This window comes from Ceratotherium simum, chromosome 30 (assembly GCF_057802395.1).
Source record: "Ceratotherium simum simum isolate JZ-2026a chromosome 30, ASM5780239v1, whole genome shotgun sequence".
NCBI classification, from domain to species: domain Eukaryota; kingdom Metazoa; phylum Chordata; class Mammalia; order Perissodactyla; family Rhinocerotidae; genus Ceratotherium; species Ceratotherium simum.
Genome location: NC_141929.1, coordinates 14,698,048 through 14,713,576, shown reverse-complemented (window position 1 = coordinate 14,713,576; position 15,529 = coordinate 14,698,048). Strand labels below are relative to the sequence as shown.

At 41.6% G+C, this 15,529-nt stretch overlaps 1 protein-coding gene across 2 annotated transcripts in view; it reads left to right on the top strand.

Annotated features, from left to right (window-relative positions):
• HYDIN (HYDIN axonemal central pair apparatus protein) overlaps positions 1–15,529 on the top strand; it is a 323,416-nt gene that overhangs the window by 286,895 nt on the left and 20,992 nt on the right. For both annotated transcript variants that reach the window (XM_004431814.3, XM_087419963.1), the window contains exons 72-78: positions 1,137–1,284; positions 1,731–1,938; positions 2,444–2,665; positions 7,793–7,962; positions 10,129–10,327; positions 12,130–12,288; positions 14,766–15,043. In XM_004431814.3, the coding sequence (XP_004431871.2) occupies positions 1,137–1,284; positions 1,731–1,938; positions 2,444–2,665; positions 7,793–7,962; positions 10,129–10,327; positions 12,130–12,288; positions 14,766–15,043 (1,384 nt within the window). The remainder of the gene's footprint in view (positions 1–1,136; positions 1,285–1,730; positions 1,939–2,443; positions 2,666–7,792; positions 7,963–10,128; positions 10,328–12,129; positions 12,289–14,765; positions 15,044–15,529) is intronic.

Below are 15,529 nucleotides of genomic sequence, written 5' to 3'. Positions count from 1 at the left end.
TAAACATTGGGAAAAAAGAGACAAAATGATCTCATTTTGCTGTTGCTGATGATTTCATACATAGAAAACCTCAAGAGGCTCTAGAGAAAACCAAAACAAACTGCTAGAATCAACAAGATAATTTAGCAAGTGGCTGGATGTAAGAAAAGTGTGCAAAAATCAATGGTTTCTCTTTCTTTTAGCAATAAGCACCTGGAAACAGAAACAAAAAATTCCCTTCAATATGCACAAAACCTCTAATACCTGATGATAAAGGTAACAAGAAAAGCACAGGACTTATGTGAAGAAAACTATAAAATCTTATTAAAATGCCCCCAAACAAATCTGAACATCTGTCAATTCTCCCAAAATTAAATGCAAATTTAAACAAGTTCCAATTAGAATCCCGACTAGGGTTGCCAGATAAAATACAGAATGCACAGTTAAATTGGAATTTCAGACAACAACGAATAATTTTTAGTATAACTATGTCAGTATAAGTATGTCCCAGGCAATATTTGGGACATAATTATACCAAAAAATTATTTGCTAAATCTGGCAACTTTAATCCCAAAAGGATTGGAGGAGAAGAGAATTGGATAAAATGATTCTAAATTTTATGAGAAAAAATAAATTCTCTACAAAAATCAAGGAAAGTAAGAAAAAGCAAAATAGTGATAGGAGATGTATTAGGGCCATGTCAGGACACTCACGACATACCCAAGGTCTAATTCAAAACAGTTCAATGCAGGTGTTATTTACAGAGATATAGGCAGAGCTAAGAGGCCTACCAGGGAGAGTGAGGCCCCCATTAACAAAAGCAGGAAGGCATTGGATTTGAATAAATGAGCAAAAACAGTGTCATCAGAATCCCAGGAAAGCTATAACCAAGGCAGAGGAGCCACCTAGCAGGAACAGGCAACTGATGGAGTAAAGTTCTAGAAGGAAGAGGTGGAATCCTCCTGGGGAGGAAGATCATTTGTAGAGCAAAAGGAAGGAAAAGAGGTAGTCAAAGGCTGAGGAGCTTGGAAGAGGAGAGAAAAGAAGTTGGAGAATCTTTTCCAAGAAGGCTTCCTCTTGCCTGCAAAGCAGTATCTTCTGAAATACTTCAGGAGCAGCCATGAGGCCTCCACTGAAGGTTAATATTTCCTCCTCAGGCAGAGAAGTCAGGGAGACCGTGCAGATCATCAACAAAGAGGAGCAGGGGTTCAATTTTGCCTTCCAGGACAACTCCCGATATTCTGAAGGTTTCAGCAACAGCCTGGTCGTATGTCCCATGGAAGGTTGGATCCCACCACTGTCCAGGTAAAGAAAAAAGAAGGCCCCCAGGACTGCACCCTCCTGACATGACTGGGGTCCTAGTCCTGCCACCCAGAAGAATCAGTTTCCCTAAAAGTACCACATTTATAAAGTCTCTTCCAACTCTAAAATTTACATATTGACAAATCCACCTCTGACCTACCTATTCCCTGTTGTTCATTTTCCTGATGAATTGTGGAGCACTGAGAATTTTAAGCCCTTGTTCTCAACATTTCTCTTATGTTTATATTCTTTTTCTTGCTATCTACTGTATTCGTGAATCCATAAAGCAATGTGCCCCCTTGCCTGGAAAATCTTCAAAATTCATCATAATTTGGAGTTGTGATGCCTTTTCCTCATAGTGTGTCCACTAATCCATTGGGCTCATATTCTTTAGCAGGTTTTAGCAGGTTGGCCTAGTCAGCTAATCTGCCGTCTTCTTCCCCAACCAGGTTCCCAATTGATATTTTCTTCACACCAAAGCAGGAAGGAGATGTGAACTTTAATTTGATCTGCAATGTGAAAAAGAAAGCCCACCCCTTGACCTTAAATGTCAAGGCTGAGGGCTACACTATGAATGCAGAGGTCAAGTGCAAGGACAGGACTGGCTCGACCACTATCTTGACTCCCAACCAGACCACCACGGTCAACTTCTATGAGGTAAAGGTGTGAGAGGGCCTTGCTCTCTCTCTCGGTTTCCACAGTGGCTGGGAAAGGCAGTACAAGAGAATATTAGTTGAATCTCTCTGTTTCAAATGCCAGGGAGACCAGGAGAACATAAATATGCCAGGAGCAGCTCCATCCCCAGAATGTATATAGTTTTGATGTGAAAACTTTTCTTATTTCAATTTTCAGGGGGTAGAGAGATGGTAGGGAAGGGGAAGGATGCTTGTGTTAAACATACAGGAAGAATGTTTGGCTACTAAGGGATGTCTAAGAATTAAATTGCCATCTTACTCTTCAGATATGAGGGGCCCCCAACACTTAGTAGCTCTTGCTGGAATATCTGACTACATTAAGCTGATGATGATCAACTCACAAACATCAACTGCTATCCTTGTTTCCCAAAAGATATTTTCCCCCAACATGTTGCATATCCTGACCCCAGAGAAGGGAACTGTGGTTTGCATTCACTGAACATACTACTCTGTTCTCTGTCTCTCAGGTGGAGTTGAATGAATGTGTCCAGTGTGAATTCAACTTTATCAACACTGGAAAGTTCAACTTCAGCTTCCAGGCAGAGCTGTCTGGCCCCAAAGCCCTGCTACAGTACTTGGAATTTTCACCCACTGATGGCAGTGTGGATGTGGGGCAGAGTGCACAAGCCTCCTTGTCTTTCCAACCATTTAAGAAATGTGTCTTGAAGGGCCTGGAACTCAGAATCAAGGTGAGACCATTTAAAATTGTCCGAAACTGAAAGTACTCACAGCATTCTGTCCTGAGAGATTAATTCTCTGTGTTCCTTGTCTTCTCCACCCTGCTGGAAGCTCCTGGAGAGTGGTTGTGTTGGAGATAGTCCCACAATCTCTGGTATAAAGGCCTCATCCATGGTTGAGGTGTCTGGTGAGTAAGTGTCAATTGAAAAACAGTTTACCATCCATGACCTGGAATACCATGCAGCCATTAAAATAAATAAGGGAGATAGATGGGAGGTTGAGAGAAGGAGAGAAAAAATCTGTTCAACATTTTCTAAGATAAGTTATTGAATGAATAACCAAGGAATTGCAATGTCAGCAGGAATGGCAGAGAAGGACCTCTGAAAAGCTGGTCTTCCTTAGCAATGAGAATACTGGCAAAAACTATCAAAATCAACCTTTTCAGAACTCTCAAAATTGACCAAAGGCTTGCAACAATCCTAGGAGCACTTATTCGAGAAAGATGGCTGAATATCTGTAAGAACAGCAAGCTGTGTGGTATTTTAACTTGCCCACACCCTATTCCCATTCCCTTCTCCCCAGCTCTGCAGTAGCTTTGAAAACAAACAGTTCTGCAATCAAAGTGAAAATCAGCATATGGTTATACTGACACCATACAAAATAGACTGTCAGGCCAAAATTATTACTAGAGACAAATAAGAAAATTTATAATGGTAAAAAAGTCAATTCTTTAAGAAGACATAACAATTATAAACATATACGCACATAGCAACAGAGCCCCAAAAGACCTGAAGCAAAACTGACAAAATTGAAGGGAGAAATGAACAATTCAACAATCATAGTTGGGGATTTCAGTACCCTACTTACAATAATGGATAGAACAAATAGACAAAAGATCAGCAAAGAAACAGAAGACTTGAACAACACTATAAATGAACTATACTTAAAAGACTTCTATAGAACACTTCATCCAACAACAGCAGAATACACATTCTTCTCAAGTGCACATGGAACATTCTCCAGGATATATAGACCATAAAACACACCCTGACAAACTTAAAAGGATTGAAATCTTACAAAATATGTTCTTCAACAACAATGGAATGAAATAGGAAATTAACAACAAAAGGAAATTTGGGATGCCCAGCCTAAGACACTATCTTTTTTTCTTTAAATGGTTAATTTATTTAAAAGTTCACATTTGTTTTTCAGAGATGATGCAACATTCAACTTCTTTTAGTCTTTACCAACATCGTTAAATGTGCCACTAATAAGAATTTGCAAAAGCTATTTGCCAATAATTATGTTTTCCTTAAAGCAGATATGTTAAAGATTTTTTACAATATAATTCTGAAGGAAATAGTTTGTTTCTGTGTTTACATAAAATTAATAGGGTTTTTGTATATTTTCTAAGATTGGTTTCGATCTCAGACAACATATATAATAGTGAAGTTTTACTCTTGTGTTGAAATAAACAAAACAAACAGAAAAACCAAGGCAAAAAAAATCAAAACAAAATCCCAGCTATTGAAGTTAGAGTGCTTTTCATGATGAACTGATTTTTGTTTTTGTTTTCCAGATTCTAGATTTTATTATTCATTTTTACATTTTTTATTACAGTTTTTAAATTTTATTTTATTGTGGTAAAAACACTTACTATGAGACCTACTCATCAAATTTTTAAGCATACAGTACGTTATTGTTGACTATAGGTGCAATGTTGTGTAGCAGCTCTCTAGAGCTTATTCGTCTTGCTGAACTGAAACTTCAGTTTAATAACTACCCATATTGCCCTCTCCCTAGCCCCTAGCAACCACCATTCCACTCTTTGATTCTATGAACTTGACTATTTTAGATACCTCACATAAGTGGAATCATGCAGTATTAACTTTTCTGTGACTGCCTTATTTCATGTAGCATAATGTCCTCAAGGTTCATCCATGTGGTCACAAATTGCAGAATTCCTTTTTTAAAGCCAAATAATATTCCATTATATGTATATACCACATTTTCTTTGTTCAACTGTTGATGGACATTTAGGCTGTTTCCACATCTTGACTATTGTGAATAGTGCTACAGTGAACATGGGAGTATTAATATCTCTTCAAGATCTTAATTTCAATTCTTTTGGATACCAAAGCCAAACAAAGATACCACAAGAAAAGGAAACTACAGGCCAATATCCTTGATGAATATAGATGCAAAAATTATCAACAAAATACTAGCAAACAAAATCCAACAACTCATCAAAAGGATCATACACTATGACCAAGTGGGATTTATCCCTAGGATGCAAGGATAGTTCAACATACAAAAATCAATTAATGTAATACACCACATTAACAGAATAAAAGATAAAAATCACATGATCATCTCAATAGATGCAGAAAAGCATTCGACAAAATTCAACACCCTTTTATGATAAAAAAATAATAAACTTTCAACAACCTACGAATAGAAATAAAGTACCTCAACATAATAAAGGCCATATGTGAAAATCTCATAGCTAACATCATACTCAGCAATGAAAAACTGAATGCTTTTTCTCCAAGATTAGAAACAAGGCAGGTATGGCTACTCTCATCACTTCTGTTTAACATAGTACTGGGGGCCGGCCCCGTGGCTCAGTGGTTAAGTGCGCGTGCTCCACTGCTGGCGGCCCGGGTTCGGATCCCAGGCGTGCACTGACACACCGCTTCTCCGGCCATGCTGAGGCCGCGTCCCACATACAGCAACTAGAAGGATGTGCAACTATGACATACAACTATCTACTGGAGAAAAAAATAAAAATAAAATAAACAAATTATAACATAGTACTGGAAGTCCTAGCCAGAGCAATTAGGCAAGACAAAGAAATAAAGGGCATCCAAATCTGAAAGGAAGAAGTAAAATTGTCCCTGTTTGCAGATAACATGATCTTATATATAGAAAGTCATAAAGACTCTATAAAAAATCTGTTAGAACTAATAAACTAATTCAGTAAAGTTGCAGGATACAAAATCAACATGAAAAAATCAGTTGCTTTTCTATCCTCTGACAATGAACTATCCAGAAAGGAAATTAGGAAAACAATCCCACTTACAATAGCACCAAAAAGAATAAAATACTTAGGAATAAACTTAACTAAGGAGGTGAAAGACTTGTATATTGAAAACTATAAAACGTTGATGAAAGAAATTAAAGACACAAACAAATGGAAAGATATCCTGTGTTCATGGATTGGAAGACTTACTGTTGTTAAAATGTCCATACTACCCAAAACCATCTATAGATTCAGTGCAATCCCTATCAAAATCCCAATGACATTTTTTACAGATATAGAAAAAACAATCTACAATTCCTGTGGAACCACAAAAGACCACAAATAGCCAAATAAATCCTGGGAAAGAAGAACAAGTCTAGAGGCATCACACTTCCTGATTTCAAAATATATTACAAAGCTACAGCAATCAAAATAGTATAGTACTGTCACAAAGGCCGACATATAGACCAATGGAACAGAATAGAGAGCCTAGAAGTAAATCCACACATATATAGTCAACTGATCTTTGACAACTGTGCCAAGTATACACAATGGGGAAAGGATAGTCTCTTTAAGAAATGGTGTTGGGAAAACTGAATATCCACATGCAAAAGAATGAAATGGAACCCTTTTACACAATACACTTTTTCAGCTCAAAAGGGATTAGACTTTAATGTTAAGACCTGAAAATGTAAAGAAAACACAGGTGGAAGGCTTGATGGCATTGGTCTTGGCAATGATTTCGTGGATATGACACCAAAAGCACAGGCAACAAAAACAAAAATAAACAAGTAGGAATACATTAACTAAAAAGTTTCTGTGCAGCAAAAGAAAAAAATCAACAGAGTGAAAAGACATTATCTTTGTTCAGATCCCTAAGGAGAAGATGATTTAGAGAGAAACAGGGTAAAACAATTGGACCCAAAGTGAGTTGCTGGCCACTTAATAATTTAGATGGAAGTTAAATGATAGCACAGTCTAAAACACAACAAAACTGTAAAACTCCTAGCCTGGAACTCACTGGCAGAGCTGCAGCCATCTTCCCTGAGAAATGCCAGGCATGTGGCCTCAGAAGGGGCTCATACTTTTTGAGAACTTGTTCAGAACTTTCATTTCTTATAGCAAAAAGAAACATCACATGTCATAGATCTTCCTACTCTAATTGGCAGGAAAGTTGAAGGTGATAAATTTTAATTCTTTTCAGGAAATCAGTCACAAAATGTGAATGCTTTAAAAGCCTTAAAAAGACTTTAAAAACAAAGAAAATGTTGTTAAATTTATAAACTTGTTTATGAAAATTGGTACCAATGACTGTTACAATGTTTACTCTAATGATGTTTAGAATGAATATTGGATGTTTTGTTTTAAATCAATTATCAATTTATGAAATTTCGTAACATAAAAAGTTTTTGAAGAGCAAATTAAGTTCAGGTACCCATGGGTGCGTGTATTATCTTGTGGTTGGAAGTCGAGGTGGTGACCCATACTCTTGCTATCTTTCCGCTCTTTCACCCTTGGCATATTGGCCTTTGACCTCATTCTTGTCATCTTCCGGTCACAAGCTGACCATCCCACCTGTAGCCATATGTCTGCATTCCAGAGTGGAAATCAGGGGGGAAGGGCAGGAAGACAAAAAAACTTTGCCAGTAAGACTTTGCCTCTTTATTTGAGATAGGACATCCTGATGACCAGAACTGTTTACATCTTAATGACCAGAACTATGTTTGATGACCACCCTTAGCTGCAAGGAAGGATGGGAAATCAAGTATTTTCACCTAGGCACACTGGTAACCAATCAGAGTCCTGCTAATAAGGAAGACTTGGGAAGTTGATGTCGGGTAGTAACTAACAGTCTCTGCCACACCCCTCTGCCTTCAAGCTGAATCATTGCTGCAAGAGCAAAGCAAGAGCCAATGTGGGTCTGATTGCAGAGTATCCCACTTTGCTTTTCTTAAATAAACAAACTTCTAACCTATGAATCAGAATGTCTGCAGAGGGAGCCCTGGGACCTGTATTTTTTTTAAAGCACCCAACTGCTTCCCTCCTTCACCTGAGGACTTGAAGGGCCCTTTCCTCCCACTTCTAATCACGCTCCACCTACCATTGCCTCCCACAGATCAGCCAAGGTCCAACATTTATGTGCACCATCTCAGGCTGTGCTGTGAGCCCAGCCATCCATTTCTCCTTCACCAGCTACAACTTTGGTACCTGCTTTATCTACCAAGCCGGGATGCCCCAATACAAACAAACCCTGGTCATCACCAACATGGGGGAAACGTCTGTGAGGTAAGCAGACTTCCCAGAGCTTCCATATGATTCTGCAGTTCCTTGCGGGTCCTTCACACAGGTGAAGTCCTGCCAAGAGAGAAAAAGAAGGATTAGAGGAAAGAGTCAAACACAACTGGGCATGAATCCTGAGTCTCCTTTCCCCACCACTGATAGTGATACTTGGATAGCCATGAGCTACTCTGCTAAAAATCCTCATCTTAAAGTGAGGAAGACAATGCCAAATGACCCGATGAGAGCTTTGATGGCTTCCATTTCTTTTCCCCATGTAATAGATGTGGAAACTGAGGTTTGGAGAGTTAAAAAGTGAATTTCTCAGGCCAATGACTTTGCAGTAAATGGCAGGTCTATTCTGAGACGAAGCCTTCCGATTCAAATCCAGCTCCTCTGTACCATCCCTGTATAGAATGTTACAGTCCAGGTTCTGGGTGCTATTCTAGACCTACAAAACAGAATCTCCAGAGACTGGCTCAGAGACCTGTATTTACTCAAAACTCTCTAGATTAGTACTATGTAATAGAACTTTCTTCAATGATGGAAATGTTATATATCTGCACTGTCCAATATGGCAGCCTACAGCTACATGTGGCTCTGGAGCACTTGAAATGCTGCTAGTACGACCGAGGAACTGAATTTTTTATTTTACTTAATTTTAATTAATTTGAATAACCACATGTGTCCAGTGGCTACCATATTGGATAGCCAGGTCTAGGTTCAAATCCCAGCTCTTCCCCAAGCTATGTGACCTTGGGCAAATTTTTTAAACTCTCTGTACCTCTGTCTCCTTGCCTGAAGTGGGGGCTAGTAATAATAGTACCTCCCCTATAGGGCTACTCGGAGGATTAAATTAGTTCATCTAGAGAGAGTACTTAGAACAGTGCCTTGGGCGGGCACTGTGGCTTAGCGGTTCAGTGCACGTGCTCCGCTGTTGGCAGCCCGGGTTCGGATCCCAGGCGCGCACCGACGCACCGCTTCTCCGGCCATGCTGAGGCCGCGTCCCACATAACAGCAACTAGAAGGATGTGCAACTATGACATACAACTATCTACTGGGGCTTTGGGGAAAAAAAGGAGGAGGACTGGCAATAGATGTTAGCTCAGAGCTGTTCTTCCTCGGTAAAAAGAGGAGGATTAGCATGGATGTTAGCTCAGGGCTGATCTTCCTCACAAAAAAAAATAAAATAAAATAAAAAAAGAACAGCGCCTAGAACATAGGAAATGCTCAATTATTGTTATCTACTGCCATTGTTGTTGTTGTTATGATAAGGAGGTGGAGGATTATCCTGAAAGTTAAATTATAAGAGTGTCATGTAATTTTAAATACTAATTAAAAATCTTACCCACCTACACTCTTTCTTTCATGATTTAATTTAATCTGAGTCTTACTTTGTTTAAGGCGTTAAGCTCTATTTATTGGCCTAGCTAGACTCCTTCCCTAAATCCCCGTATGGCAGACAAGAAGAGATCTAGAGGCCTTCCTACCCACAGGTGGGGTAGGGTGGACCTAGTCTTTGAAGATTCGCTCTGTTTGAGCAATTAGTGGTAATAATAACAGCTCACCTTTATGGAATGTTTCCTCTGTGCCCTGTTACGTGACTCATTTAGTCACTTTATCTCATTTAATCCTCACAACAACCTTATGAAGTAGCGATCACTATCCCCATTTTATAGATAAGGAAACAGAGATCCAAAAGGGCTAAGTAACTTTTCTGAGGTCACATGGCTTATTCGGATCTAAGGATAGAGCCCGGATCCGAACTCCTGTCTGTCTGACTCCAGAACACGTGCTCCTCTCCACTGTGCTTTGCCACCCAATTACTTTAGTAGCACTTCCTTCTTATGAAAGGGTCCAAAACCACGAGCTATGTTATCAAGACAGGATAAGTAGAGGCAAAAGAGTGGTGGGCAAAGGGTCATAAGACCTTGAGTTTGAGACCTGGTTCAGCCAGGATCTCGGGGTGTGATTTGGGGCAAGTAACTCAACTGTGCCCAGAAGAGTGTGGGCTAGATCATTGCTGAGGTCCCTTCTGGCACATAAATTCTGGCTCTAGGACAGCAGAGCAGGAAATCCACCAGTGCCCAGCCCAGGGAGACAAGGGCCAGAATCAGTCCCTCTGGGTCAGCCTCAGTCTCAGAGCTGACACATTTTCCTCCTGCTTTCCTCCAGCATAGATTGTTTGTACACCAATACCACCCACCTCGAGGTGAACTTCCGTGTTAATGTGTTAAAGCCAGGAAAGACACTGGAGATTCCAATCACCTTTTATCCTCGAGAAAGTATCAATTATCGAGAACTCATCCCCTTTGAAATCAATGGGCTCTCACAACAAGTAGTTGAAATCAAAGGGAAAGGCACAGAAATAAAGGTAAGAGACAGCTGGGGAGATCCTCAGGCTGGCACCCTCCTTCTTGCCCTTCCTAGCCACCTTGGCCCATCTGAGCCCACACCCTTCCTCTCCTCTCCACGTTTCCTCGCCCCAAACTGCTCTATCAAGTGCCAGTCCCACTGAGAGGTGAATTGTCAAATCGGACTCAAGTGAAGCATAGATCTTATTCAGTACTAAACTTACTGTATCAACGGATGCAAGTGATCACAGGCACTGGAGAAACATTCTTTTTCTTGAAGAAGTTTGAGACCATCAGATGCAGCATCCCAAGTATATCCTTTTTCTCCCACAGTAGGGCATGTTTTGTTTTCAGGTTTAATAGGCAAGATTTGTTTTAAGCAACATAGGCAGACATTTGTTTCAGTTATGGGACATCTTTCCTTAACACCTTAACATTGATTAACGTTCTCCAGCCAGCCATAGATCCCAGGATTCTATTTGATTGAGGGCATTCCTTCTAACCAGGTGCTCCTAATAGCAAGGGAATGGTCCAGTCATGCTGCTAATCCTTTTCCTCCCAGTGTCTGGTCAACATTTAAGGTGTCCGTCTGGTGGGAGTATTTGAATTTCATAGGAGGTTTTGGAAGACTGAAGACCTTCCAAGATTCTCAGGAACACATAGGACATTTCATCAACCAAAAGAAAATGGGAGGGGAGTATTCCTGGCAGCTTTCCCATCAAGCCAGAGGAGCAACAAGACAAAGCCCTCTGGTGTGTCTGCACCCAAGCCAGTGATAGGGTCTCTTCTGATGTCATTGATTCTCTCATTTGTTCATACTTTCATTCACTCATTCAGCACCTATTGTGTGTCAGGTGCTTTGGGGAAATCCAGAGGTGACTTAAACATGCTCTCTGATGTCCAGGAGCTCACAGGCTGGTGCTGGAGACTCTCTTGCCTTTTCAGACAAAATGGAAACATGTGGCCTGGATATAAAGATAGTTCGGGAGAGGGGGTGCAGTTTAGTGACTGATCAAATTACAAAGACCAGTAGGTGATGCTCATTGTGGGTCAATGTTATCCTGGAGGGCAAGGCCCAGCCTGATCTTGGCCTGATCCAGGCAAACATTTTGATCAGTGCTTTAGATGAGGACTATGAAATGTATCTAGTTTTCCCACCTCTACTACCACCATTCTATTTAAATCACCATCATTTCTCACTCTTCCAGGCTTTCTCTCTTGCCCTCTCAGGTCCATCTCCACAGAGGAGCGAGACAGAGCACTCACAAAACACATTTGATTGGGTCACTCCATGCTTCACTGGCTTCCCACTTCTCCCAAAATAAAACCTGACGTCCCTCCAAACTGATCTTCTCAAGTCTCCCACTTGCTCCCAGCAGCAGGGCTTGACTGGGCCCCTCCCTCTAGCTCAAGGCCTTGCCACAGGCTGTCTCCTCCCCTGGGGCGCTCTCCACTCCATGCCCACCCTGATTCAAATCAACTAGATCCTACCCTTCCTTTTAGCTCTCAGTGTAAACATACCTTCCTCAGAGAGGCCTCCCCAGACCCCCAGACTAGCTCAGTGCTTTGTAATATGCTCTCAAGTACCCTGAGCTTTTCCTTCACATCTCTCAACCCAGTTGTAATTTTGTGATTGTGTGACAAGTTGAGGGCATTTTATGCACATAAATGTTTACTGAGTGAGTGAATGCCCATCCAATATGAAGAATGCAGGACACTGGAAGAGCGGGAACGACCCTTGCCACACCAGGGAAGATGTATCATATTTATTTTTCTCATTAACAATGAACCCTCCCTCCCTCCTCTCTTTCTTGTCCCACAGATTTTAGTCCTAGATCCAGCAAATAGGATTGTGAAGTTAGGAGCTGTCTTGCCAGGACAGGTTGTGAAAAAAACGGTTTCCATCATGAACAACAGCCAAGCCCGGCTCACATTTAACCAGTCAGTACTGTTCTCGATTCCAGAACTCCAGGAACCCAAGGTTGGTGCTCGGGGCTCCCAGTGGCCTCTTCCTGCTTCCCAGTGATTCCAATGACCATGCTAGCAACACTACCAGCTCACAATTCTTGTGAACCTTCAATGTGCCAGACCATTCTAAAAGCCTTCCATGTGCCACCTCTGACTATCTTCACAAAAACAGCATAGGGTTAGAGCTTTTATTATTCTCATTTTACATATAAGGAAACCCTGGCTTAAAGAGGCTACATACCTCTAAAGGGCAACAGAGTGAAATGGAAAGAGAATTGGCTTGATGGAATTCAGTAGATCTGGATTCTAATGAAGATACATAAATCTGTGCTGTAGAAAATTTGAAAAATATGGAAAATCATAAAGAAAAACATTTTGCCCGTTATCTCACATCCAGAAATAATCACTTAACATTTTAGTGCCTATCTATCTTTCCAGTGTTTTTCCCACACAATTGTTTTTACAAAAATAAAATTATAATGTACACATTGTTTTGAAACCTACTTTTATTATCTAGTAATATATCATAAACATGTCATTCAATGTCATTTGTTCATTTATACCTCCATGATGTAGATGGACCAGTCCTCTATCTCTGCTCATTTCAGGTGTTTCTAATGTTTTATATTACAAACAACCTTGTAATATCCATGTAAACAAACCTTTGTGTGCATCTGTGACTCTCTGTGCCCTTTGAAAATGGACCACATCTGTTTCATTCCGAGGATGGACTGTATCCATTCCTTCATTCAATTTATTCTTATGTTTACTCAGTAAATGTGTGCTAGGTGCTGGAACTATAAAGGTGTGTCTTACTCAGCTTGGGTTGCCATAACAAAATACCATAGACTGGGTGGCTTAAACAATAGACATTTATTTTCTTGCAGTTCTATAAGCTGGAAATCTGAGATCAGGGTGCCAGCTTGGTCAGTTTCTGGTGAGGACTCTTCTTCTGGCTTGTAGACCACCACCTTCTCACTGTATCCCCACATGGCAAAGAGACAGTGAGATGGAGATCTGTGGTGTCTCTTCCTCTTCTTATAAGGGCTCTAATCCCATCACGAGGGTCCCACTCTCATGATATCTTCTAAACCTAATTACCTCCCAAAGGCCCCATCTCCAAATACCACTCACATATGAATTTTGGGGACACAATTCAGTCCATAGCAAGGTGAATACGACATGGACTTTGGCCTGGTGGAGTTCACAATCTCTTGGGCTCATAGACACATAAACAACCCCAGAACAGCCTAGAAACCACAGATGCAGGGTGTTAATCAGGATAGGGCTGCCCAGAGGAGGGCTGGGGGCCCCAGAAGGCCTCGCAGTGGAGAGAGGTCTGTACTGAGTTCTACAGGATGAAGAGGTTACTCCAGGCAGCTCGGGGAGGGGTGTTTCTGGCTGGCAAAGATATATAAGCTCAGAAGGGTCAGTGCTTTTGGAAACCTAGATGTGATTCAGTGTGGCAGGAATCCTGTGGACCATGTGGAGATTGCAGGAGACAGAAAAATTGGCCGTGAGAGGCTGGCCAAAGCAGAGATCCAGTGGGCATCTCGTCCCAAGACCGCACATTGCCCACATTGCATTCCAGAGAAAGAGGGCAAGCTTGTTGCTTTCCTTTCCTCATTAGTCCAAATTAAAGTCCTCAGTTCCGGTGGGCTGGCGCCCCTAATAGTTTGTATCAATTCTGCCTCTTTGGGTGACCAAACAGAAGCTGCCAGAGTGACCTGTGCCCACACCATCACCCTGGGCTTCACTTCTAATGTCACTGTGTTTTGAGAGGTCTCTAAGATCACTTTCCTATTGCAGCTTCTCAGCCCATTATCTCACTCCCCGCTGCCACAGTCCACTTGGTGGTGACTACTCAGCACTCTGTACCAAAGGGAGCTCAAGGATGAAAAGGGGTTTGGCTTCCTTAAAGCTGATTTTGATTTGATTTTTACCAGGACAAAGAGGGGAAGAGCAGACCATACGAATTCAAACAGTGGTTCTCAAACTTTAGAATACATGAGTCACCCGGGGCACTTTTGAAAATGCAAGGTCCAAGCTCTCCCAAGAAGACTGAGTCAGTGGGCCTGGGGCAGGATCTGGGGATCTGCATTTGAACCAGCACACTGGGAAGCGTGATGCAGGGAGCCCCGGGAGCACTCCTTGGGAAAACACCGGAGCGCTGAGTATGTTCAATTTCCTCTCACTATTTCCTCCGCCAGAAAGTAGGAGTTATGTGCGAGGGGATGGAAAGAGAATTAACATTTATTAAATGCCTATTATGTGCCACACGTTTTATGCAGATGCTCTGAATCTTCACCATAGAGTAAGTCACAGAAAGTTTAAGTAATTTACCAAAGATGACACGGCTGGTAAGGGAGAGCAGAAGTCAGATTTGACCCCTGGGCTGTTATAGCCCCAGCAGCAAGACCTCCAGGAATGGAGGCCTCTTTCAGAAGACCCCTGCCCTCAGATGCTGAGTCCCATTGTCCTTTTGTCCAGGTCATCACCTTGATACCATTCCACAACATCACCCTGAAGCCCAAAGAAGTCCGTAAGCTGGAAGTCACCTTTGCTCCGCAGAAGCGTGTCCCTCCCTTCTCCGAGGAGGTGTTCATGGAATGCATGGGGATCCTGCGCCCCCTCTTCCTTCTCAGCGGCTGCTGCCAGGCCCTAGAGATCTCCCTGGACCAGGAGCATCTTCCCTTTGGACCAGTCGTGTATCGCACGCAAGCTACGCATCGCCTCCTCATGTTGAACACGGGCGACATGGGTGCAAGGTAGGAGAGTGGCGCCCCACCCTGACTGGACCAGAGCTCTCTGACCCTGGATTTGAATTAGACATTGTTTTACAAGTGTGGCCGCTTTTTATTTGTTTCCCCTCCCTTCCCTTAAGATGTGACAGCAGTGACCTCACCAGAGTGATCACTACTACCATGATAACTAAAATTAATATGATAGAGAACATTTGCTCAGTGTCTCTTATATGCCCTTTACATGGCTCATCTCATTAAATCCCAAGGACAATTCTAGACTAAGACTATGACTGATCCATTTTACAGATGAGAAAACTGAGGCGTAAAGAGATGAAGTAACTTTTCCAAAATAATGCATTTAGCAAGAATTTACAGTGTACAGGTACAATTCTGAGCATTCTTACATATAATATCCCATTTCACTATCCCAGGACCCTCTAAGGCAGGTACTATATTGTCCCTGTTTCAGAGATCAAGTTGAGGCTCACAGAGATTAGGTGACTTGCCCGA